General features: G+C 31.2%; 1 protein-coding gene across 1 annotated transcript; it reads right to left on the reverse strand.

The window, feature by feature from the left end:
* Positions 1-20,724: 20,724 nt before the first annotated feature.
* LOC129950272 (glucose-6-phosphatase catalytic subunit 1) lies at positions 20,725-22,324 on the reverse strand. The gene is made up of 5 exons (XM_056062155.1): positions 22,137-22,324; positions 21,865-22,029; positions 21,314-21,806; positions 21,117-21,235; positions 20,725-21,008 (listed from the first exon to the last, which is right to left on the reverse strand). The coding sequence occupies exons 1-5, from the start codon at positions 22,202-22,204 to the stop codon at positions 20,807-20,809; spliced, it is 1,047 nt and encodes a 348-aa protein (XP_055918130.1). The 5' UTR covers positions 22,205-22,324; the 3' UTR covers positions 20,725-20,806.
* Positions 22,325-24,813: the final 2,489 nt, after the last annotated feature.

A 24,813-nucleotide genomic window follows, 5' to 3' on the forward strand; every position in this document is an offset into this window, starting at 1 on the left:
AATATACGGGGAGGGCGAGATTTTTCCTTCCCGGGCCCGGAATTCCTCTCGACGGCCCTGTTCTTAAGAAAACTTAAAAACCAAGTTAACATGGGGGTATCCTTATGGAGCAATATAAAAATATATTTATTTTGTATTTATTGAAGCCACCTTAAGGAAAAAATGTTTAAAGAAAATTTAATAAAAATCTTTCTCTTTGTTTTTGAGAAAATTTAAATTTTCGATTTGTGACCAGAAATTTGTACAGTAGTTTGAAGTCTTAAAATATATTTAAAAACACCTAACGCGAATCTGATTAAAACCTTAACTTTCGAGTTTGAACTCAATTGGCCCAAACTATTCGCAGACGGAAGACTTTTCTACCATGTCATATTTTATTAGAATCTCGAGTTCGAATTTTCTACGAATAAAATATGGTTGATATATTTCACAAGTAAAAATAAGTATAAAGAAATAATGATCAATTTTATTTTGCTTGTTTTTTAAATAAACAAAAATCGTACAATAATTTTTAAAAAATACGCAGCACTGCAGAAGGGTTTAACATCTTAATAATGGGATATCCAAATTTACCCCAAACAAAAGTTTTGATTCTTTGTCGCCGCTTTCATCTAAAGCTTTCTTTAATTGTCTCTAAAACAACTTCAATGGTTTTGATTAAAATTTGAATCTATAATTTTTATCAAATGGTAAAAATTGAATTTTAAGATGTTCTAAAAAATAGAAGAGGTCAAATCATTTTAGTAGTATTTTTGGTACCATTTTTTAGTATATGCACTTTAAATTTAATTTTGCAGAAGCAAGTTAAAATAAGTCTTAAATCAATATCTTTCTTTATTTTCAAGATTTTTAAGTGGAAAATCAATGTTAACCAATTTTTAGTAGTTTTCTTCAGTTCCGTTTTTCCAAAAATGTTACTAGATCAGAAACGTTGTTCTTTATTTTTTGAGGTAATATAATTTGTATTTTTAAAATGTAAAGGAGTGAGAAATATTTAAACAATTTTTTTATTTAATAAAAAACTGCCAGATAATTTTTGTTAAGTTCGTACTATTTATTCACAAATTTAATTCAATTAAATATTGTTTTTGGATCATAATATTTGAAATCAAAACAATTCCTGTAGTATAAAAATCACTTACTAATTTTTGTATATCTTAATGATATTATGAGTAAAACAAAATTTATTTAAATCTTTGATGGTTCTTGAGAAATTTATTATCATTATTATAAGCTTTTATTGCCTCAGTTTGATGATTACATCTATCGATATTTAAAATTTTATTTTAATAACATGATGTAAAGCGTTAAAATAAAAAACACAATATTTTTTGGTAAAATTAAAAAAAAAATTGCAAAATAAAATAATTAGGTACAATTTGAAAAGTTTAATAATGTTGGTTATTGAAATAAGATTACTCCAAGGCTATCCATGTGTCTCTTTTTTTGGCTTCGTTGTATCAATTTGAGCCTATTTGTGTTAAATCGTTAATTCTATCTCTTATTGGGTCGTCCTGCTAATCTCTTGTTCCCTGGTGGCAATTTCGTTTTCATTTTTGTCTATGAAGTCTAGTTACATGACCTGCCTTGCTCCATTTAAGCCTTCTTTTGTTATCTGACTTTAATAAATTCGGTTCCATTTGTATTTTTTTACTCTATCGTATGTTCAGAATTTTTCTTTCCATTTTGGTCTGACATATCCTAAGCCGGTCAGGTAAGATATGAAAGACGAAAAAAGGTTTTCCAAACGTAAGGACTTAACTCTTATTAGCAATTTTATTTTATTGATCATTGCCTCAAAAGCTTTGCTATTATTGGTATTTTTAGAATTCATGAAGCAGTTATTAAAAAACAGTCTCAGCTCTTGTATCTTAAAATCCTACATCTTAAATAAGTTGTAATCTATTGCTCCCTTAAAAGTGTCTTGTATTAAAATTTAATTTTCTTAATTCTGTATGTTTTTTGTTTTTTTTTTTGGAAATAAAGAGGTCTTAATGATTTCATAAACACACATTCCCTTCCACCAGAAGAAAGAACATTCAAAACCGTCATCATCTCAAAATGGCGCCTTCCCCCTAAAATTGTAATTCCCACGTTACATCCCACAAGTCAACCAACATCACAATCACAACTTAATTGATGTCATATCAGTGATGGAAATAGTAACAAATATCTTTTATCAAAGATAAAAGCAACACTAAGATCTGCCCTTCCCCCAACTTCTTCTGGGTACATTATGTATTTTCAACAAATTGTAATAAAAATATTAATGGATTCTTAAAAATGCATCAGCCTACATTTTGTGTGTATAAGCGGTGCGTGTTATATTATTCGGAGTGTTAAACGGATTTCCTTCCAGAAAACTTCTGAGGACTCCACTTGAAATAAAAGAATACAAATTTTCTATAGTGGCATGAGGCAAAAGAGGAAGAGGATCCAGAATGTATATAGAGTCAAGTCATTCAAATTATAAACAGCCTTTATTATAGGGGACTTCTTTTTTGGTTTTGTGGTTTGCCTTATTGGTGGTTTGAATTTATGTTGTGGAAATAAAAGATGTTAATTGGTTGAAAATAACATATTTACATTTATAGAATTCAAGAAAGACAAAATTAAAATAATTTTAAGTGGATTCAAACGATCGACTATAATTCTTTCTATAATTTCTTGTTCCTCGGATATCTGCAAATAGCTGAGATGCATCAACGCATCTGCATGGGGAAGGAAAACTACTTAAAAAGTGAATTACTTCCGTATGTTGTGTTGTATGGCGGCATTAATAAGGTCATCTTAATACGTATACACATACTTATTTTTATATAGATTGTTGTAGGCTTTTGAGAAAGATCTTTGAAGTTGTCGATTCAATAAAATAACGACCTTTGAATATTTATGTACATAGGTATGAGATAAATGATGCTTAGAAACCAAGTTAGGTCTTAAGACTGTCCTGTCAGAGATCTGGGTTTAATCCCTGCCAGGGCTATCTAAAAATTAATGAACAAGTTCTCCAAGAGAAATTCGTCATATAACTTGGGTTTTTCGCGAGCTGAAGTACCGCCAAATTTAAATCATAACATAACGATGGAAGAGGCGTCGTAAAAAGGGAATCCGGCGATTTTTTTAACAGTAGTCTTTATACAAATTTTTAACTTCATATAGGTATCTCTATTAATTTTTCGAATTGAAAATTTTGACAGCTCTCGACGTTTCAAGGTCCCTAAAGTCAAAATAAAAGATTTGTAAGGAGATGTATGTGTCCGTACGTCCGTACGTTTTTTTTCGTCGTTCATAGCTTAAAAACCAGTAGAGATATAGACTTCAAATACATTTTGTTATACAGATAATAATGCAGATGGTCTCTCGAGAAAATTGAGTTGTTTTTTTTTACCATAGCAATTTAAAAAACAGGTGCAAATTTTGGTTTACCCAAAATATTTCACGTACAAATAACGATCGATTAAAATTTTATATTATGTATTGTAAAGCAATACTAAATAAATATATTTTGAAAACAATTCCAATTAACAAATTTCTTTGTAAATAAAAAAAAAACTGAAACAAAAATATTTGTCACCTCGAAAATTTTATGAACAAAAAATGATTTCATCTCCAAAATAATTTTGTGCAACGAAGAAACGATTTCAATTAATTTACAATTTTGACAAAAATCTAATTGACAGTTTTTTGTCATAAAAAATAAAAACCTTAGAAAAACATTACTCAAAGTTGGTAGAAATTTATTTCTGACTCGATTTTTTTTTTCCAAAAATTTGAGATTCTGGATTAAAATTAATTTTATTTTATAAAAAAATAATGTTTCCAACATTTGGAAAAATTTTGAGAAAAATTTAATTGAAAGTCTTTTACAAAAAATAAAAACAAACAAAAAAATTAATAAAAGATGGTACAAATTTATTTACGACTCAAATACATTTCCAAAACTGTAAGATATTGGCTTTACACATATTTTATCTCTTTAAAATTCAAAAACATTTTGACAAACATCGAGTTAACAGTTTTCTTACCAAAAATTGAAAACCTTAACAATATTAACAAAAGTTGGTAAAAATTGATTTGCGATTCAAATACATATCCTTTAAAACATTTAAAGTATTGCTTTAAATCGTTTTCGACATTTGGTAATTTTTTTTTATAAAAATCCAACAGTTTGGTTTAAAAAAAAAATCCACAAAAAATAGTCCGAATATTTCTTAATGATAAATCATATGACAACTTTTTTTACAAAACATGAAACCCTACATACTTTTAAGCAAGACAAATCGACAGACGGAATGGGAAGTTATCATTGTGGGTCTCACCCCAGCCTCTTTTTTGGTTTAAAAATCAAAAAATCAATTGTTTTGTGAAAAATGGCATGAAAAATTTGTGTGAAATTTAAATCTTTTTTTTTTTAATTTTGTTCTTTCAATATAAAAATGCTTCAGAAGCGAACCCCCAATTTGTTTTTTTAAATTTTCTCTGGAGTTAATGAATAATTTTCTTATGTTTTCTTAATTATATTTGATTATTCGAGTAAGAAGCCTTGGATTTTCAAAAACTGTTTTTATATTTTTTCAAAATTCTCAAAAAACGGGTCAACATTTTAAGGAAATACAAATGTAAAATGAATATTTAAAACAAAAAGTGAGTACTACCCACTCGCAATAAAAATTGTAAATTTAAGCTGCTAACAATATATTTTTATAGGAAAAGACTGTCTTCAAATATTACAAAACATTAACAACTATATTTGTATGCCATGAAACAACAAGATATATAACTCAAAATTTAATTTATTGTAGTTTTTAGTATTTATTGTTTCAGGTTTTTATAGGAAGTAATTGTAATGGGTCCGATTTGTCAAATTGAAAATTTTGACATTTCTCGACGTTTCAAGATCCCTAGAGTCGAAATAAAAGATTTTTAGAAAGATATCTGTGCGTGCGTGTGTATAAGAAGTATATTTTTTGACAAAAATCCATTTAACGGTTTTTTTTTTTAAATAAAAAAATGAAAAAAAATGTGTCGCCTCCAAAATTTTACGACTTATATATGATTTCATCTCCAGAAAAATTTTGTGCAACGAAGAATAATGTTTTTGACATCTGATAAAATTTTGAGAAAAATCGAATTGACATTTTTTTTATAAAAAATAAAAATCTAAAAAAAAACATTACTCAAAGTTGGTAAAAATTGACTGTCGATTCAAATATCTTTTCAAAAACTTAGAATTTAGGCTTCAAACTTATTTTATCTTATAAGAAATATTGTTTTCAACATTCTGAAAAATTTTGAGAAAAATCGAATGGACAATTTTTTTATAAAAAATAAAAACCTAAAAAAAAAAATTAATAAAATTTGGTAAAAAATGTTCGATTCATCTTTTCAAAGCTTTTAGATAACGGCTTCTAACTAATTTTAACTTATAAAAAATATTGTTTTCAACATTAGGACAAATTTTGAGTAAAATCGAATTGACAGTTTTTTTTACAAAAAATTAAAAACCGACAAAAATGTATAAAAGTTGGTAAAAATTTATTGCAACTGATTTCCGACTCAAATATCTTTTCAAAAAATTGAGATAATGGCTTCTAACTAATTTTATCTTATAAAAAATATTGGTTTCAACATTCGATAAAATTTTGAAAAAAATCGAACAGACAGTTATTTAACAAAAAATAAAACTAAAAAAAAAAAAACAATACTAAAACTTGGTAAAAATTTACTTTCGACTCAAATAGCTTTTCAAAAATTAAAAAATATTGGCTTCAAACTGATTTTATTTCACAGAAAATATTGTTTTCGATATTCAGTAATTTTTATATAAAAATCCAACAGTCCGTTTTTTCATAAAAAATAAAATCTACTAAAAATAGTACGCAAAATTTGGTAAAAATTGATACGAGTACATATAGACAAACTTTTAAGCAAGACAAATCGAAAGACGGGATGGGAAGTTATCAGTTATCAGGCATCCCAGCCTCTTTTTTTTTACTATAAGTTTACATATTTTTTTTTTTTAATAATAAATCTTTATATAAGATGAAAGTTTGAAGTCAATAGCATTTTTGTTGTCAAGATGCTTGATTCAAAAATCAATTTTATCAGTTCTTAGTTATTTTTTGAAGGCTTTTCTTTTTTATCAATAAAAAGTGTCAAATCTTCCTGAACTGGAAAGGTGTTTTTTGTCAAAAAATTCGTTGAGATGGTGTCTTCATTTCTTCTATAGATTTCTAATTTTTCTATGTTCTTATATGCGAGGAAACGGTTGGTAGAACCTGATGTACAAGAAATTTAGACAATGAACATTTTTTAAATGAATAATACAAAATGTTGTCTTATTTATTATTATTCATTAAGCTGAGGGTGAACATTTTTCTTAAAAGGAAAGTTTAATTTTAAGATGACAGTTACTTCTTTTAGATTGCAGGCGAAATTCTTCTGGATTTGAATTTTTAATATAGAAGCACTTTGACTTAATTATTTTTTTATCATAATATGAAACAAGATTTTAGAAATTAGACTTATAGGTTGGTTCATTAAGTACTTTCTATCATTAAATTTAAATAAAAAGTGGCCAGGATGCTCCTCACCCTTATAACTTCGCATTGGTCCCAGCTAAAAATTCTTGTAACATTTCAAATCCCTTTTGACCAAGATGTTTACATCTAAACAACTAATTTTACCAATTTTTAGAAGTCTTTTGCTTACATTTTTATCTTTATGTATAGCAAAAAAAATGAACCTTAAAACGAATAGAAATGTCAACATTTTCAAATCGACAAATCGGACGGATTACAACCACTTCCGTTAAGAAGTTAGTAAATTAGGTGGCGCATCAGTCCGTTGAGAATGTAGGATTCAAACAGCAAATTTGAGAAAGCACTTTTCTTGACAGGCAAGTTTTGAACCAAAAACGTCTACCATGACAGTAGGACTGTCTAACCATCACGCCACGGAAAAGCTGTTAAATTTCTATCAAAAACCACCTCTTATCGAAAAAATTAAGTTTGGACAAGTTAAGAACAAATTTTCTGAGTTCATTATATTAAAAATATGAAGTTCTTCAGAAATATGAAACAAAAATTACTTTCTCGGGATGATGGTGTTTCTCTGGCTGCACAACTCTTATACGAGGCAATTAAGATCCGGGAATGCAGTTATAATTTAAAAAGTGGCAACACTTTTTCATTTGTTATCATCTGTCTAAGAAGGGGGATCTTCTTTTTAGTAAGAGTTTAAAGTTGAAGTATATAGCACGTTTGGTTTGCGTTTTACGCGTATTTTTTGCAAGTAACTTTTTTAGTGGCTTAGTGAAAATGTGTGACGTATATTACAAGCAACGTGTTGTGATTCAATTTTTAGTGAAATCGCATTCAGAGCGACGGCAGAGACTGGATGAGTGGGGTAGTCACTGGAGGCGAGACTTGTATTTCCCCAAGATGAAGTCGCACCTCAAGGGTACTCATCATGGCGGCGTACAGAAGGTCCAAGAAGCTCTAACCGTGGTGCTAAACGGGCTAACTTCGGACTACCAAGGGTGCTTCCAAACATGGGAGAAACAAATCGTTGTGTAGGGTTAAAGGGAGATTATTGTGAAGGTCAATAGTAAAATTGTTCCTAAAACTTCATTTTCTTGTTTTTTATTGACAAATTACTGGAACTTAATTGCCACACCTCGTAGTTTTTCCAAGCAAATAGAATAAAAATCCCTACCCGTAAAGTTGATTCTAACACCTTTTGTGAGTAAATGCACCATGATCTAATATTTCCCACCGTTTTTTCTCAAAATCTATAAACTGTATGAAAAAAGTTGTTATAATTAATAATGTGGAATTATAACCCTCTTTGCAAGAATCTATTGCTAACGAGTGGTGTGCAAAAAAAAAGAACTCGGACAACCCTCACCACCCTTTCCACTAAATTTGTTTTATTCCGAATCAGAAAAATTTTTAGAGATAAACCAAAATTCAGGAAAACTCATCTAAATATAATTTTTAACCATGAAATAGGTGCAAGAAAATACCTTTTGTTTGTTTTCGAAAAAGGTAAACATAAGCCACAGTGTCCAACTTTTGCTTTAATTTAAATTTTAAGTTCATAAAAATACAGAATAAAGATAAAGTAAATGAGATATAGCCTAAATGGTAATTGTATTTCCAAATAAAACTCAAAATATTTATAGTTTTGAAACAACTTCGAAAATATTTTTGGGAATTATGAAAATAATGATTGTTAAAATTTGTACAGTTCAACCAATTATTTAGGTGTCTACCATCATTGTTTTATATTTGTTATTTCTTATGGATATTGTGCGTAAAAACTTTCGAATCATTAAATTTAAAAAAAAAATGTATTTGTACACATTTTGTACAAAATTAGACGCCCATAAAAAAGGCCCAAATACAAGTTTTCGACAGACGTATTCCATTTTTCGATTTAAGTTTTTAGCCATATAATTTTGTAAAAATCAACAAGTCAATATGCAGAAACGAAAACTTCTTTTTAAAGAACAATAAATTCTATAAAAAAAAGATCAACATTTATTAATTATTGGAGTTGATAAAAGAATTGAACTTTAGCTTATACCGTTTCTGCCTTATTTTTTTCGACTCCATTCCGACATCAACTATTTCAACGTAAGCGACAGCACTGCAAAGTATGAATTGATGGTCTAGAATTCGTTTCTTTATAGATCTTTTTTTTCCAAATTTGACAAAAATTGTCACGCTGTATGTTATGATTGTACATCTTTTGTTAATCTTTTAAATGAATCTGATTTGTATTGTTTTACAAAAAAATCTCATCCTTTTGTATAGGATTCATAATTCAGGTGTATTCTTTTGTATATTATAATATTCAAAAATTCTACAATTAAAACAAAACGTATCCACCCTCTAAGTAAATTATTGAAATAAATCTCTACATGGTTAACTCCTTAATCCAGAATAATTGACAAAATGCACCTCCCCTCTATAGACATAGAAGATCTTTTAGTCAAAAGTCAAAAGTTTATCCTTCATTTTGCACAGATTTGTGAGTAACTAGAGTGCATACAGTCACCACCTAAAGTATCCTAAATGAGGCTGTTACCGTAACGACTCAATTTTCATCTTGAAACAACGTTCCAACGACGTTCCTACCATTAGTCAGCGTCCCCGATGAGCGTACCAAATTGGACAAGACAATATTTTCGTCGGTCTGTCGTCGTATATCGTCGTCGTCGTCGGTATATTCTTTTGCCTTTTGCTGCTTCTATGTGCGGATGTTTCTGTGTTCAATGTTGGGTATACAGAGGATGCTCTCAAAAAGCGGAACTGATCTTTAGTTTTGAAGACCAATAGTGCACAGAGGCACTCTGCACAGCAATAAACCAAAATATTTTCGCACCACCTGCTGAGATTCTCGTTTCGCTGTGGCCAGGCCAGAGTGAGGATCCTTAAGGATCTTCTGCTTGATCTTCGGCTTGTCTCGGTTTTTCAAACATGCAATTGCGCTAATATGTAAAAGATTCTTCTTTTTTCTTGGTTCTGATGTCTGTGGTGAGTTACTGGCTACTTTATTTTGTGGATTTCCAACTGTGACAAGATGTGTTTCATGGTTTTTGGCATCCAATTGTCATTCAAAGAGAGATGTACCAACATACGTTCATTGTTTAGGTACCTCTATACCTTTCCTATATGTCTGCGGACTAGATGTCTTATTTTTAAGGTTTGATTGAAAGATGTGAATAGATATCCCGTGGTTTGATGGTTTTTGAATGCATAGGAATAGTGTGGTTTCAATATTATAACCACTAACTGAACAATACGTGTGTTAAGTTCGGGACTTATTGTTATAATGTTTCTTAAACTTATATTTCATATGATGAAGTCTTTGAGTGAAATGGCCGATTAACAACTCTTAGTATAGTCCTTATCGAAGAAAGGACCTGCGCAGAGCATTGTTTTCTTCTTGCCATTTTTTTAGTTCTTTAAACGATTATACGTTTGTAGTTCACCCTATATTTAATAGAGCTGTATAGGCAAACTCCCCCAAGTAGAAAGGTACATGCATATAAGTATAACTTAAGCAGAGAAGCATATTAAGATGAATACGTATAAATACATCCCCTGTTCGGGGGTCGTTGCTTCTGTTACTTTTGAATTATTTAACACCATTATAGTTCTTTGGAAAAAGTTAAATGAGGAAATATTTATTTGTACAAGAAGCTAGAAGCTACATAACAAAGTCAATGGATAAGTTTAAGACAGAACGCTGTTGGTCACCCTTGAATTTTGTATAGGGATGTTTTAATCATATAGTTTAACAAATCTTGGTTAATGACAATTCTGAAAGTTCAATTTTTAAATGAGAACTATATACATTTAAAGTTTTTTTTTTCAATAAATATTCATTTTATTATTAACTTCCCATAGGAAGTTATTGTAATGGGTCCGATTTGTCAAATTAAAAATTTTGGCATTTCTCGACGTTTCAAGGTCTCTAGAGTCGAAATAAAAGATTTTTAGAAAGATGTCTGTGCGTGCGTGTGTACGTACGTTCGTACGTCCGTACGTCCGTACGTCTGTACGTCCGTACGTTCGTTCGCGACGTTTTTTTCGTCGTCCATAGCTCAAGAACCAGAAGAGATATCGACTCCAAATAAATTTTGTTATACAGATAATAAGGCAGAAAGATGCAGAAAGGGCTCTCAAGAAAATTGCGTGGGTGGTTTTTTTACCATAGCAGTTTAAAAAAAAGGTGAACATTTTGGTTAACCCTAAATATCTTACGAACCAAAAACGCTAGAGACTTGAAATAAATTTTATATAATAAACTGTAACGTGATCTCAAAGAAGTATATTTTTTGAAAAAAAATTATCTAACGTTTTTTTTATAAATCAAAAAAACTGAAAAAAAAAATTTGTCACCTCCTAAATTTAACGACTAACATATGATTTCATCTCCAAAACAATTTTGAGCAACGGAGAATAATGTTTTTGAAATCTGATACAATTTTGAAAAAAAAGCGAATTGACAGTTTTTTTATAAAAAATAAAAATCTAAAAAAAACATTACTCAAAGTTCGTAAAAATTTAATATCGATTCAAATATCTTTTCAAAAACTTAAAATTTAGGCTTCAAATTTATTTTATCTTAAAAGAAATATTGTTTTCAACATTCAGTAAAATTTTGAAGAAAATTCGAAAACAGTTTTGTTTACAAAAAGTAAAAACCTAAACAAAAAAATTAATAAAAGTTGGTAAAAATTGATTTTCGACTCAAATATCTTTTCAAAACTTTGAGATATTGGCTTTAATTTACTTTTATCTTTCAAAAAATATTGTTGTTAACATTCAGTAAAATTTTGAACAAAATCGAATTGACAGTTTTCTTATAAAAAATTAAAAACCGAACAAAAATTAACACAAGTTGGTAAAAATTGAATATGGATTTAAATTTCTTTTCAAAAACTTGAAAGTTAGACTTCAAACTTATTTAATCTTATGAGAAATATTGTTTTAAGCATTCTGAAAGATGTTGAGAAAAATCGAATTGACAGTTTTTTTACAAAAAATAAAAACCTTAAAAAAAAATGTATAAAAGTTCGTAAAAATTGATTTTCGATTCAAATATCTTTTAAAAAATTGTAGATATTGGCTTTTAACTACTTTTATCTTTCAAAAAATATTGTTGTTAACATTTAGTAAAATTTTGAAAAAAAATCGAATTGATAGTTTTTGTACAAAAAATTAAATACCTAAAAAAAAAATTAACAAAAGTTGGTAAAAATTGATTTTCGACTCAAATATCTTTTCAAAACTATAAAATATTGACTTCAAACTAATTTTATCTTATAGAAAATATTGTTTTCAACATTCGATAGAATTTTGAAGAAAATCAAATTGACGGTTTTTTTACAAAAAATAAAACTCTAAAAAAAACAATACTAAAACTTGGTAAAAATTTACTTTCGACTCAAATAGCTTTTCAAAAATTAAAAATATTGGATTCTAACTTATTTTATTTTACAGAAAATATTGTTTTCGATATTCAGTAATTTTTATATAAAAATCCAACAGTCCGTTTTTCATAAAAAATAAAATCTATAAAAAATAGTACGCAAATTTGGTAAAATTGATACTAGTACATATAGACAAACTTTTAAGCAAGACATATCGACAGACGGGATGGGAAGTTATCAGTGTGGGTCGCATCCCAGCCTCTTTTTTTACTTTTGAAATTGTTCTTAAATAAAATATTTTCATAAGGGTGGTTAAGTTTCAGGAGCCGATGTTGATTTTCAATATAACACAAATTATTAAAGAAAGTTCTGTCATTTCTTTTCTTTTATGATGATAATGTTGGTATTTTTAATTATGTATGGAATAAAAAATCGGACAACAGATAGTCTTAATTTTCGATGACGCTGAGAGATAATTGAGGTTCTTTGCCGTGCCGAATGTGCCAAATTATCGCATTCAACATGAATTATTGCTCGCTTATCGACGTAAACTTTTTCTTTTAAACAACCACAAAGAAAGTAGTCCGACGGTGTCAAATCACATGATCTTGGCGTCCATTTGGTAAGGCCATCACGTGAGATATCATTGCCATTGTTTCATTAGCTACGTGACAAGAAGCACCGTCCTGTTGAAACAACATATTGTCCATAACCTTATCTTTCAATTCAGGCTATGAAAAGTTCTTTACCATCTCACGGTTACGAATTCCATTCAAAGTAACTGCCTAACCATTCTTATTTTGGAAAAAATACTGCCCGATGATGCCACCAGCCTAAAAACCGTTCCAAACAGTCACTTTTTGTGGGTTTATTGGTTTTTCGAAAATCATATTGGGCCGGACGACGAGTTAAGGTTAAGGTGGACGGCACAATATCGCGAACAGCAGCAATATTTTCTGCGGTACGAGCAAGCACTGGTGTTTTCACATCTTCTACAGACCCGGTTTGTTCATACCCTTGGACGATTTAACTGACCCTAACAAAAATCACGAAGCGCACCATATGTACGCCTGAATAACTTTAACGCGTTACTCGATTGTGTATCTTTGCATGGTTCAAATTAAGTAAGTCTGAAATTTAGAAATGCCAAATGAAATGCAGAAAAAAAAACTTGACGTTTAGGTGTGGTTCACATTCAACATTGGCTCTTAAAATTTGACCACTTTTTATAGCAACTTTCAAAAAATTGTTTAAGTTTCTTTGAACTTAATTTTTGCAGTATTATGGTCTACACTAACTTCAAGAACTTCTTAAATTTATTTTGTATATTCAATTTTATTTATTTACTTGGATTTACTTAGAACATGTCAAATAGCAAAATGTTTGTTTATTTGAACTGCTTTAACAGCCTTTGATCTCAATAGAAAAAATGCCATTTTATTTTTTTTTCTTAAAAACATTAACCTAATTTAGTCTTCCAGCTTTTTCATTTTTGAAATATTCAGAAATGTATAAGAAATTTCACAATACTAAAATGTTTTTAACTAATAAAATACTTATTTTCTTTTGATGTATCTGAATACGTCTGAATAGTGACAGTTCGTGAAAAAAAAAAACCTAAACAAACAAACCTAAATCTAAGCCATCTCTTAGTTTGAATTGTCAGATACTTATAATCATATGGATTTAGCAAACAACTTGTATTTGAAGTAACACTTTTATTATTTGAATTTATTTAAATATTAAGAGACAGTAAGATGCTAAGGTCTTTGAAAATTTTCAAAAGTCCCTTCTAGTGATTTTTAGCTGTATAAAAAGTTTCAAGGATTGTAGTTAACAGTTAAGAATGTCCAACCGCGTTAACATTTCTGTTTAGTAAGGTTTTGCAATTTATCATGAATGGTTTAAGGCTTCCGAATTGTGAAGATTTTCTTTTAATAAAAATCTGTTCCCGAAGGTGAAGCCAAGTGTAATTAGGCCAACTTTCAAGAATTGTCCTTATTTTACTTTTGTAAACTGCAAAAGGGCTAATTTTCATATAAACAAGGTTAAATCAAAGGAATAGATACTTTGCTTACACTCAACCTCCACATATCCTAAATTCTATGCTGCATCCAAGCAGCGGCGTTGCAGAAGGACATTATTACCCCTCTTACATACCTTTCTAATTATACTCACTGTGATGCTTGCTGATGCTTTAACTGGTGGTAAAAATAAGTTGGTCATATTTCTCGGAACAAATCGGCCTTATTTCCCTTCTTTAAGATACAATGAGGCCCATTTTTAAAATTTGGCCATATTTCACTTGGCTTTTTTCCACGGCATCTTTCCCGAAGTTCTTATACTACTACGTCAATTTTTTAGTCAACATTTTTTTTTTTTTTTATAATTAGCAAACACTAAAAGGGTTTTTTATACCTTTAATATGCCAAAGACAGAGTGTGAGCATTAGGAAAAGAGGAAAGGGTTGGATAGGAGGTGTCTGTGTACATTGGTTTTAAATTTCTGAACATTGCAATGACAGGGAAAGATAGAGCGTGGCAATGCGTTCCACATTCGCGTAGTACGGCTAAAAAAAGAATCTCTGTACTTCATAGTACGGCCGAAGTTGGGCTCAAGGGTAAACTGATGGGCATTCCTAGAAGCGCGTTAAAATAACGGTAAAAAAGGGTGAGGCAAGAAACCTTGCGTCGATGTTCGAGTGATGTAAACGAGTTGATGATGTTTATGTCACCAATCATTTTAATGATGTTTATGTCACCAATCATTTTAATGATGTTTATGTCACCAGTCATTTTTTGAATACTGTCCAAGAGGCTTAAATAAGTTACTGGAGCACCAGCCCAGAGATGAGAGTTATATTCAAGTTTCTGACGTATATAAGTTTTGTAGATTGTAGCCAGATTAGACGGAGAGAAAAATTTCTTGCAACGTCTCAAAAAACCTAGACATCTTGCGACATTTTTTGGAACATCGCGTATGTGATCGCTCCACAAAAGGTGGTTGCTGATGCACATTCCGAGGATGTCAAGATTAAAATATATTTCAAAGGTTAAATGGCTTCAATAAGAAAAATGATCATATGGTATATTTCGAACAAAGACAGTCTTTAGAATATTAACGAATCACCATCAAATTAATAAAATGGTCCTTATTTCTTCCGCAATGAGAAACGAGCTATCGTCACGTCTAGTGTTCTGTCAAACTTGTTTGGTGCGATTTAAAGCCTCTATTACTTTTTACCGTGAAAATTTGCCAACGTCGAGAATAAAAGCCCCGGTGACTATTTGCGGCACTGGCGGTTCTTTTATGATCCTCCGGAGTTTCAAACGCTCTTTTTTAAGCTAGGAACCGGAATGGCTACTGGCGGGACGACCCCAAGGACGAGAAAGACATGCTCATAGTTCGCATTCCAAGGGATGCGTCTTCGAACTCGTCGCCACAAATATGATCGACGCTTTCGCTTACTACTCGTACTTGTACTACTTGGAGAAAGACTCCAGTAACACCGTTCAATCACAAGGATTTGGGAGATATGAGAAAGGCGATAAGTTCATTTGTGGAGGAGAATAAGTATAAAAGAAAATTTCTTGTCGAGGCTAAGTCACAGCGGTCTAGGAAAATTTTCGCCAAAACATTCCACAAGGCTGAAGGCACATTTGGCCAACAGAACCAATAGTCATAAGCTCAGTATTTCGGATTGAATTTGCTGTGAAAGAAGAAGACATGAATTCTTACTGTTACAGTTTTTTTTGTTGTTGATTATACTTGTTCGAATAGTTCGAACCGGTTGAAGTGAACTAAGAGGTTAGCTGCAGCCAAGCGACCTTGTAGTTCTTGTTAGTTCATTCCGTGAGCCCATTCCACCCATCCCAGAACTTCAATTGATACTCTTTTTCTAGACGAGCTACAGTTACGTTAAAATCAATTTGAGTTGGTTTCATTTTCACAAATAATTTGTAAAGAACAAAAACTTTTTACTCACAAATTTTGTCATCAACACAAAATTTGACAGTCGGTGTTAAACAAATTTAAATGTCAAATGAACACGTGTAAATGTTCGGTGTGAACGATTTTGGGTTTGGTGTGAAAAGGCTATTAAACCATTTAAGACTAATTTTTAAGCCACTTTTGCCATATGGCCATACAATTAAAAAATGGTGCATCTGAACACGTCTAAACAGTAATCATTCATATCATTATATTTGTACTAGCTTTAACCCGCGACTTCGTCAGCAATAGATAGTTTTTTTTGGATAGTAGTATAAACAAATACTGAATAATAAATATATCATTTTTAATTCTTGAGTCTTTACTGAGCAGCTAATTACATCAAAATCAGTGTGCATTAACTTTGTACAGCTGAAACTCTTATCTCATTTTCTAGTTGAATTTAGCCAATCAGAATGCCTTGACTACTAAGCCGCTAGCTTAGTGAATGCACCTTATGTCATTTTGAAGATTTAGGTTTGTTTGTTTAGACGTGTTCAGATGCACTATTTTTTATTATTATGGCTACAAAAGTGACTTAAAATTAGTCTTAATTGCCACATTCATTTGAAATGTCAGAAACTCGGAAGTAATATGGATTAAAAAATGTTCCTTAATTTAAAGCATTCAATTTTAACTTTAGCAAAATTTTAAACTTTTAAACATGCTAAGATAGTGTAAAATGGTCAAAATAGTCTATTTAGCTTAAAAACTTACTACAACGGCCTTAATAATTTACTAAATCTTAATAATTTTGAGTTATTGAATTTCCAAAAGCAATTATTTTAATCAAAAAATTATGTTTTGATTTCAATTGAATACATAATTTTATAAGAACTCCTAAGCTCTTTCTTGATAAAAGTGAAGTTGTATATGAGAAAATTGTAACAAAATTTTCACACCCGTTTTAAAGGCCTGATGATTCAATTTTTCAGCGGAACAATATCTTGAGAGTGATTTCCAGTTACACTCAATCCGGCATATTCATAGATGTTTACTTAACTCTTGCTAAGTTGTTATTAATCAAGTCCAGAGTTAAGGCTATTTAAAAATAAAATTACATCTAAGTTTAGGGCTTTATCTGTGGTTTAACTATAAACATAGCAATTGATGTGTTTAAGTTGTTATTATCATAGCCAAATATCATATTTGATTTTTGTTTGTGAATTGAAAAGATGACGAAGTAAATTACATTTCAAATAAAAATGTCGATTGATACCGCAATTGAAAAAGATATGGATTTCTTAAAAGAGTTATTTGGTGGTCTGAAAAATAAGCCACCAGGAAAAAAAGCGACAAGAATAAAGAAACATAAGTCAAATTTTTTAATATTATTATTATATTATACATCCAATTTGAGGAATGACAGCACAAAATAACAAGTTTAAAAATATAACAGTATTTTTTGCTTTGGAGTATAATTGTAGTAGAATACAACCTCAAACTGAGGAAAATTGACTATGTTTATTTAATCAACAAGCCTTAAACTATAGATCAAGAAATCACGACTTTAGTAATTCTCTATGAATACGCCCCAATTTGTTTCAGTAGTCAAAAAAATATTTATTTGGAGAAGTATAAAACAATAAAATAATGAAATCAGTCCTTATTCAGTCCTCAGTGAGGCAATTAAATCTTTTATAAAAAAACATTCTGAACTTTTGAGCTAAAAATCAAATTTTGTGTCTAAACCCTGTTCTTCCCTAAATGGAACATAGACGCTTGAAGTGTAAAAATCAAAAGACGCAACAGAAAAAGCAGACAAAAAAATACCCACCATCGTTTACAAAACATCACAGAACATTTTCTCGGCGAAAAATTCGATCCAGAACGAATTGCACATCCAAAATATTTGTTGCGTTATTGTTTCGAGTTTTGGTTTTCTATGGAAAATGTTCAAAAACTCAACCAAAATACAAATTCGACGAGGATATTGAAGCATTTCCATGTCCATTTCCAGGGACCCAGTAGCCGTTGTATGTGGTTTTATTGAGGTACCGGTGTGTACCATACCTCCGTGCTCCGTGCTCCGCTCCGTTCTGCCTCTGCGTGTTTTGAAAAAATCCTTTCCACTTTGTTCTGTTACTGTGTGTGTTTGTCTCGCTTCATCTTTTGCTATATCGTATATATACGAAATACCACCCGCTGAACTAAGGGAGTTCATGTTTATGACAACATGTCAAACCGTGACGCGTACCAAATTGACGTATTCTCTCTTTCTGTCTTTAGTTTTGGTTCCGAATTTGGTGTAGGTAGCGCTCGCGGTGGTTTTGGATGTTTTGGTTTTGCTATAACATGTCAGCCATGTCAGGTCAAAAAATCATCAAACACACATTTTCAACTTAAAGGAGGCCACCAATTTGCTTTAATTCCTTACAAATTGAGATGTTTCCGACAAGTTTTTTTCTTTTTCTTCTTTGTTTATGGAGTTTTTTCTTTGTGTGCGGAATATTTTTGTTTTGCGGTATACAAAATGACAAGGTATACCTTTTTTCAGTGTTGTTTTGTATGAAAACATCAAACCAGGAAAACTGCAATAAGTCATTGTGGTCGAATTTTATGCTCTGTCAGATGGAGCTACTCGACATCCAAATATGCCAATTGTGGTTACAGCCATAGATAATTCAGACGTCAATAGACATCTTGTTTTTGTCTTAACAGAGATTTTGACAGTTTGAAAAAGATGGGCGCGATGAAAATTTAAATTTCCCGCCACAAAATTTAAAATTCTGATTCACAACGAGTACCAGTCGAGGCCTATGCATAGTTTGGTAAAAAAAATGTCAAAAAAAAATATCATAAAAGTTAGGTAACTATTTAATAACGGGTTACCTAACATTTTTACAATCCTTATATTGCATAAAGGAGTGATTTCTTCAATTTTATGACTTAACAGCGAAATCCTTTAAGATTAAAAAAAAGAGTGATGGTTTTATGATACTTTTTGCTTATCCCTTTTGCAGAAAAGTGTTAGGCAATAACGTAAGTTCTTAGAAACATCATTTTTATTTTAAATTTGCAAAACTGAAAACTGCTTAAAAAACTGTGTTTCCGCGTTTTTTATATACAGAAATTCATTGTTTTAAGGGTTTTTCGAAAACCTTCTCGTTGTTCTGCTTTAAGTTTAAGATGTTGAATCAGAAAACCATGACAACTATTTTCTATTCAAATTCACTCAACTTGTTTTTAAAAAACATTATCAGCCATAATTTTACAACCTCTAATATTTTTGAAGATAGGTACACCTTCAAATTCATCACATGATTACTTTTTATAAGGGTAGATAAATCGCCCTGTTATGGACCTAGGTAGAAACCCAAAATTTTCGCGGGTGAAATGGTATACTAAAAGGATTAAGACGCTTAATTACTAATTATTGATTTTTTAAGATGGCAATTATAATATTTAAACAAATAACTCATAGGAAAAAAAGGATTGCCTTTAATGAGGTCTATAAACAAAAACTAATCACCCTGTATTTAAGGAAATATTTAAAATAAATTAAAATATAATCATGTCTATTAAAGAATCCGCAATTAAAGAGCTGTGTACGGATTTGGGGTGGATTTTTGACATTTGAAGTATTTTACAAATGTCAAAATTGACATTCAAATCACTCCGAAGCCGATTCATTAGATTTGTGTTTTACAAATGTCAAAATTGACATTCAAATCACTCCGAAGCTGATTCGTTGGATTCGATAACCAGTCTGAATTATCACTCGCTTTCTAATCTTTCAAAAGATTTCCCTACAGTGTATTTACATCCAATGCAGAATCTGATAAAAAGATGCCGGAGGGAATTAAATGTCAATTTTGACATTTCTAACACAGTCAAAATCCAAGAAATCGCTTTGAATCCATCTTCAACCCATTTTTCAGATTCAGTGCTATTTTCAGTTAATTTACTCAAACCAAAAAAGCGAAATTTCTAGAAAGCTTTATGTTTAAGCTAAACACTTGGATGGAGTTATTTGACAGTTGGTGTAAAGCTTCTTAATTTACGTGCAATTATGTCAATGGACTTATTTGACATTTTTCGTAGAGCTCCTTAGTTTAATGCATTGGCTTTTGTATAATAACCTGAAAACGGAATCGAATAATTTCGACAAAGCTTATCGCAAAGCAAAATTATTAATTGAGAAAAAATTATCCTAAGGGTTTGACCACATACAGAAAGTACTAAAAACAATAAAACCATTCGTTTTTAAATCAATTTTAATGGAAGGCGCAGTATTTCTAGCGAGATATGTTTGAACATTATTACGAAATTTGATCTTAGCCTTAAGTAGTATTCACATGAGCGCGACCAATGAACGACGAATGAATAACAAAATGTGAGTTTATATACGTTTGAAAACATATTTCCACACAAATCTTTAACAAAACTATAGCAATATAGTTTCTATTTGATTAATGATGCATACTTTTACTTTTCAATATCATATATTAATAAATTTAAGAAAACAAATGTATTCGTCGCGAAAAAATTTGTAGTTGATACGAACTGTCAAACTTTATTCGCGTTCCACATTATTTACACTCGCAACGAATAAAATAATCGTGCGTACTTAGCCTAAAAAAAATCATTATTCTTTTGGTTTCGGTGGTGAATGATGTTTGGCTCCTTGTCAAACTTCATTCGCGAAGAATTAAAAACTCTCATGTGAAAGAAATGTCAAAATCGACGAATATTCGTTCATTCGTTTGTCATCACGCTCATGTGAATCATAGAGGAAATATATTATAAATATATTATTATAATATATTTCCTCTATGATGTGAATAGTGCTTTAATACTTCATTTTGTGCGTTAAGTTGCAAAAGACCGCACAATCTTATCGAATTATTGTCTTCTGGTTTTTTATTAACTACTTTTATTTTTCTTACACAAATTTGGTAAAATTGTAAGCAAAGAATATGAATGCATTGCATTTCTTATAAATTCATATCCGACGAACACAACACGTCCATAATTTTTCGGAGTATTACTCCGAATGAAGAATCCAACTGCCACTATGACAACCACTGCTGGAATACTTTTCTTCGGTTCGAGTCTCTGATGTAACCTAAAAACGAAAAATCTGTTATACTTTGACAGATTCTTAACTCACAGATGGCGCTCTACACCCAACCGGATGTGTTAAAACAAAAAGAAAAAAGTCAAACTGTCTTACCTGTTTGTAAATGGACTTGACAACGCAACGCCCATCATAAATCCCAAATCACGGCACATAATGAAAATAGGACTGGTTTCGTGACGCAAGTAGTACGGATCTGGGCACCATTTGAATGCCTGACATGGAAGAGACGAGAAGTTACAATATGCATGTGTATCACATCAACAAAAAGGCAAGTGTTGACAGTAATTTACCATTCTAACCGACCAATGCGGATCCAATCCAGCATATAGCATTGCAAAATACATTCCTATGACAAATAGACCAAGCGTGGTAACGGCAGCTATTGCAGTTATCTTACGCCATGATTTCATACAAATGACGCCAGCGCCAGCGCCTTCTCTTGATGGTGGTTGTTGCTGCATTTGTTTTTGTCGTCGTCGCCTTATTGACTCAATGACAAGCACTGCCACGATTGACCCACAAATGCATTGGTGCAGGAAGTGGCTGCCAAAATATACACAAGCTATCCAAGTTGGGATGGACAAAAGGGTCACCGCCAGCCATCTGTTCCGAGGCGATAGGTTTAGATAGAGAAGGAATATGAACACGAATCCGGTGAATGACATTGAATGAGCAGATGGAAATCCAGGCGAAGTGTCACAGGAGAAAGGACTTTGCTTGATGTTTATGGAGCGATGATTGTTTTCACGAATCCACCAGGTTGGACGATGCACAGGAAACACCCTATAGGAATAATAAATCAATGCAGACAGAGCTTAAATTTTCTGAATAAAACTCCAACCATTTAATGACAGATGATATGACATTCAACAGTCCCAAGGTAACTGCCATCTCACCCATCAACTCCACATCAATTGTTCCAATTATTGGAATCACATTGTCAATCAGCGATTCTGGGCTGAAGTATTCGCTAAAAGCCACCAACCATGAGTCCAATGGCTGCAAGCTGTGGGAACAAAACAAAAATGCAATTCGATGACAAATATAGTAAGCATATCCATAAACACACAATGCACAGTGAGTATATGAAGGAGTGGTAAATGTGGCACTTACATTTCTTGCACGTTTGTGGTCAGTAGAGCCTCAGAATGCAATGCATATTGCACATAGTAGTCGGCCATGGTGCGATAAAGTATATAGACAGCACAAAAAAACAACAAAATTAAAAATACTCCGACTTGCAACAAGGAAGTCAATACATTCTATTCACACGGTCTAGTGAATGACATAAATGACAGAAGTTCTTTTCTGTCAACAAATTCTCATTTTTGACACAAGCGCAGTACCAAACAACAACACAAACACAATTTTGGCGCTGCGCGTAGGGTGAATTTGGATAAAAGTCAATTCGTTATCCATATCACAATTATTTATCACCCATAATTGCAGTTGGCATTATTTTATTTTGAAAATCAACAAAAACTAAAAAGAAGAAAAATTATTATAAAATGATATGAATATGAATATGTGGAATGCAAATCATTGAGATAAATTTCATGTTAACTATCGCATTGATTCATAGTTAGAGACCGTTAAGATATTAATTAATGACAGGCAAATGCCAGTAACGAGTCCATGGCTGATAAATAGTGTGTATTATTACGATTTTGGTCGTTTGATTGAAGGTTTGTTATTACAGACAGATAGATAAAGAAATATATGGCCTATTTAGTATACCTACATGAACCGGTCTTTTATAATAACTATCAAACTCTAAGGTAAGGTATACAATTCGATTAGGCGTTGGTGGCACTCTATGTAATATCTATGGGTAATAGGTATGGTTATCATATGGTTTTGCACGACTTTTTTGACATTTTTATTTTAATGGTGACAGCAAAGAATATTATTTGTGGCCGAGGTGGTGTTCGTGAAGTGGGATACAAAAAAAAGCTTGAATGTGACTAACTATATTTGACAGTTAAAAGGTTAAAAGGGACTGAATAAATATTGACAACATGTTTTTTAATGTATGTGCGCATAAGGAGTAAGTAAATGTCAAATAATTTCGTTAGCTGATTTGTTACGTTTTTTATGGTTTTTATGTGACAGCTAGCTGTCTTAGCAAAAACACACATAAATCAATAGTGTTTATGTCAAACCATTAATCAAGTAATTAATTTTTTGATTGAAAGGTGAAACTGTTATTGAAAATGTCTTTGTTATGTGGATGGATGATTTTTTTGTGTGTAACGTTTAAGTAGTTTGTTATTTAATTGCTTTTAATCCATTTTTTGTATTATAACATTAGATTTATGCTGGATTTTGTCTTTAAAGTAAATGTCAACACAAGCAATAAAAAGAGTCTAGAAAAACATTATTGTATCCGGATTAAAGTGCTTAATTTATGGGAAAAGTTTTATCTAATGTTGACGTTTTTAAAAACGTCATTTGTGTCAAAAATTCCAATACGCAGTGAGTGAAATTTAGAACAATTTGAAGACAGAACACAACAATTTACTTAAATATTCTTATCTCAACAATATAAGCAATCAGTTTGATGACAGACACACAAATGTCAAAATACGTGATAGTTGACAGACGTTAATCAAACACATTTTATGCAAGTAAATGTCATAATCGGATAATCGCTCATTTGACGATCATTAATTGATCAAATTGAACTTGATTTCAAGCTTAAAAAAGAATGCGTACTGCTTTTCTTATAAAACGTCAAAGTGACGGAAATAGCTTCCTGAATTCAACATTTTTAATAGAAATCAAATGTCATCATTTGAATATTTTTTCATTCTAATGTGACAATAAGACCAATCACAATCAAGGCTGTTATGACATTTCGGAATTTAAATATTATGAATCTCATTCCCTTCTTTATTGATAGTGACACTCCTTTTGTTGACAACACTCTGTGTCGTTTTAAATAATTATACATGCACTAAATAGATAAATTAGGTGGCGCAACAGTCCAAGAAGAACTAAGGCCTAGTGACTTACAACTCTAAACCATTCCTGTGTGCGAGTAATGTTGCCAGAGATGGAAGGGACCTACAGTTTACATGCCGAATCCGAACGGCTAATTTGAGAAAGCACTTTTCATGACAAGAATTACTCTTGTCGAATTTGTCAATTCCTCGCAAGAGGCAGTACCCGTGAAAAAAGCTAGGTGGGACAGGCAGGGATTGAACCCAAGACCCCTTGCATGATAGTCCAACGCACTTACCATCACGCTACGGGTACTACATGCACTGTAAGATTAAAAAGCGAGTTTTAGACATTTGTACCTCGAATTTTTTATTTTCACTTCAAACAGTTTTGGGAAATTTGTGAATTGTGTATCTGTCAATTTGACAAGATGATGGCTTTAACTTTTGACGTTGACAGATTCGAAATACAAAATGACAGAATGCTGCCAAAATCATGAAGCCATCTACAGATGGTATGGCGGCAAATGTCAATTGTCAACTACTAATACGACATCTGGTGAATTTAATCGATACTAACTTTTTCTGTTCAAAAAGATCTGTTCTATAATTATTTTTCGTAAATTATAGACATCAAACTGCAGGACCCATAAACTTACAAACTATTATCACATTAAAATTTCCAACCGCCCAATTCTATTCTAACCCACAAAATTGTTATTATGCAATCGACCTCTAACCCTTCAATTACCATATCCGTTCGGCCTCTTAAATTATAATTCTTTTGTGCGAAGGAGAGAAAAATACACACACGCTATAATATAACCTACTTCATTTTATAGCACCAC

This window comes from Eupeodes corollae, chromosome 3 (assembly GCF_945859685.1).
Source record: "Eupeodes corollae chromosome 3, idEupCoro1.1, whole genome shotgun sequence".
In the NCBI taxonomy this organism is placed as follows: domain Eukaryota; kingdom Metazoa; phylum Arthropoda; class Insecta; order Diptera; family Syrphidae; genus Eupeodes; species Eupeodes corollae.

Bases quoted from the DNA above. Each gene is read 5' to 3' on its own strand.
- LOC129950272 (XM_056062155.1), bottom strand. From the start codon at position 22,204: ATGGCCGACTACTATGTGCAATATGCATTGCATTCTGAGGCTCTACTG. The intron at 21,236-21,313 runs GTAAATTACTGT...CTTCCATGTCAG, and splicing joins CGCATTGGTCGGTTAGAATG to GCATTCAAATGGTGCCCAGA. The intron at 21,009-21,116 runs GTAAGACAGTTT...TTTCGTTTTTAG, and splicing joins TCAAGTCCATTTACAAACAG to GTTACATCAGAGACTCGAAC.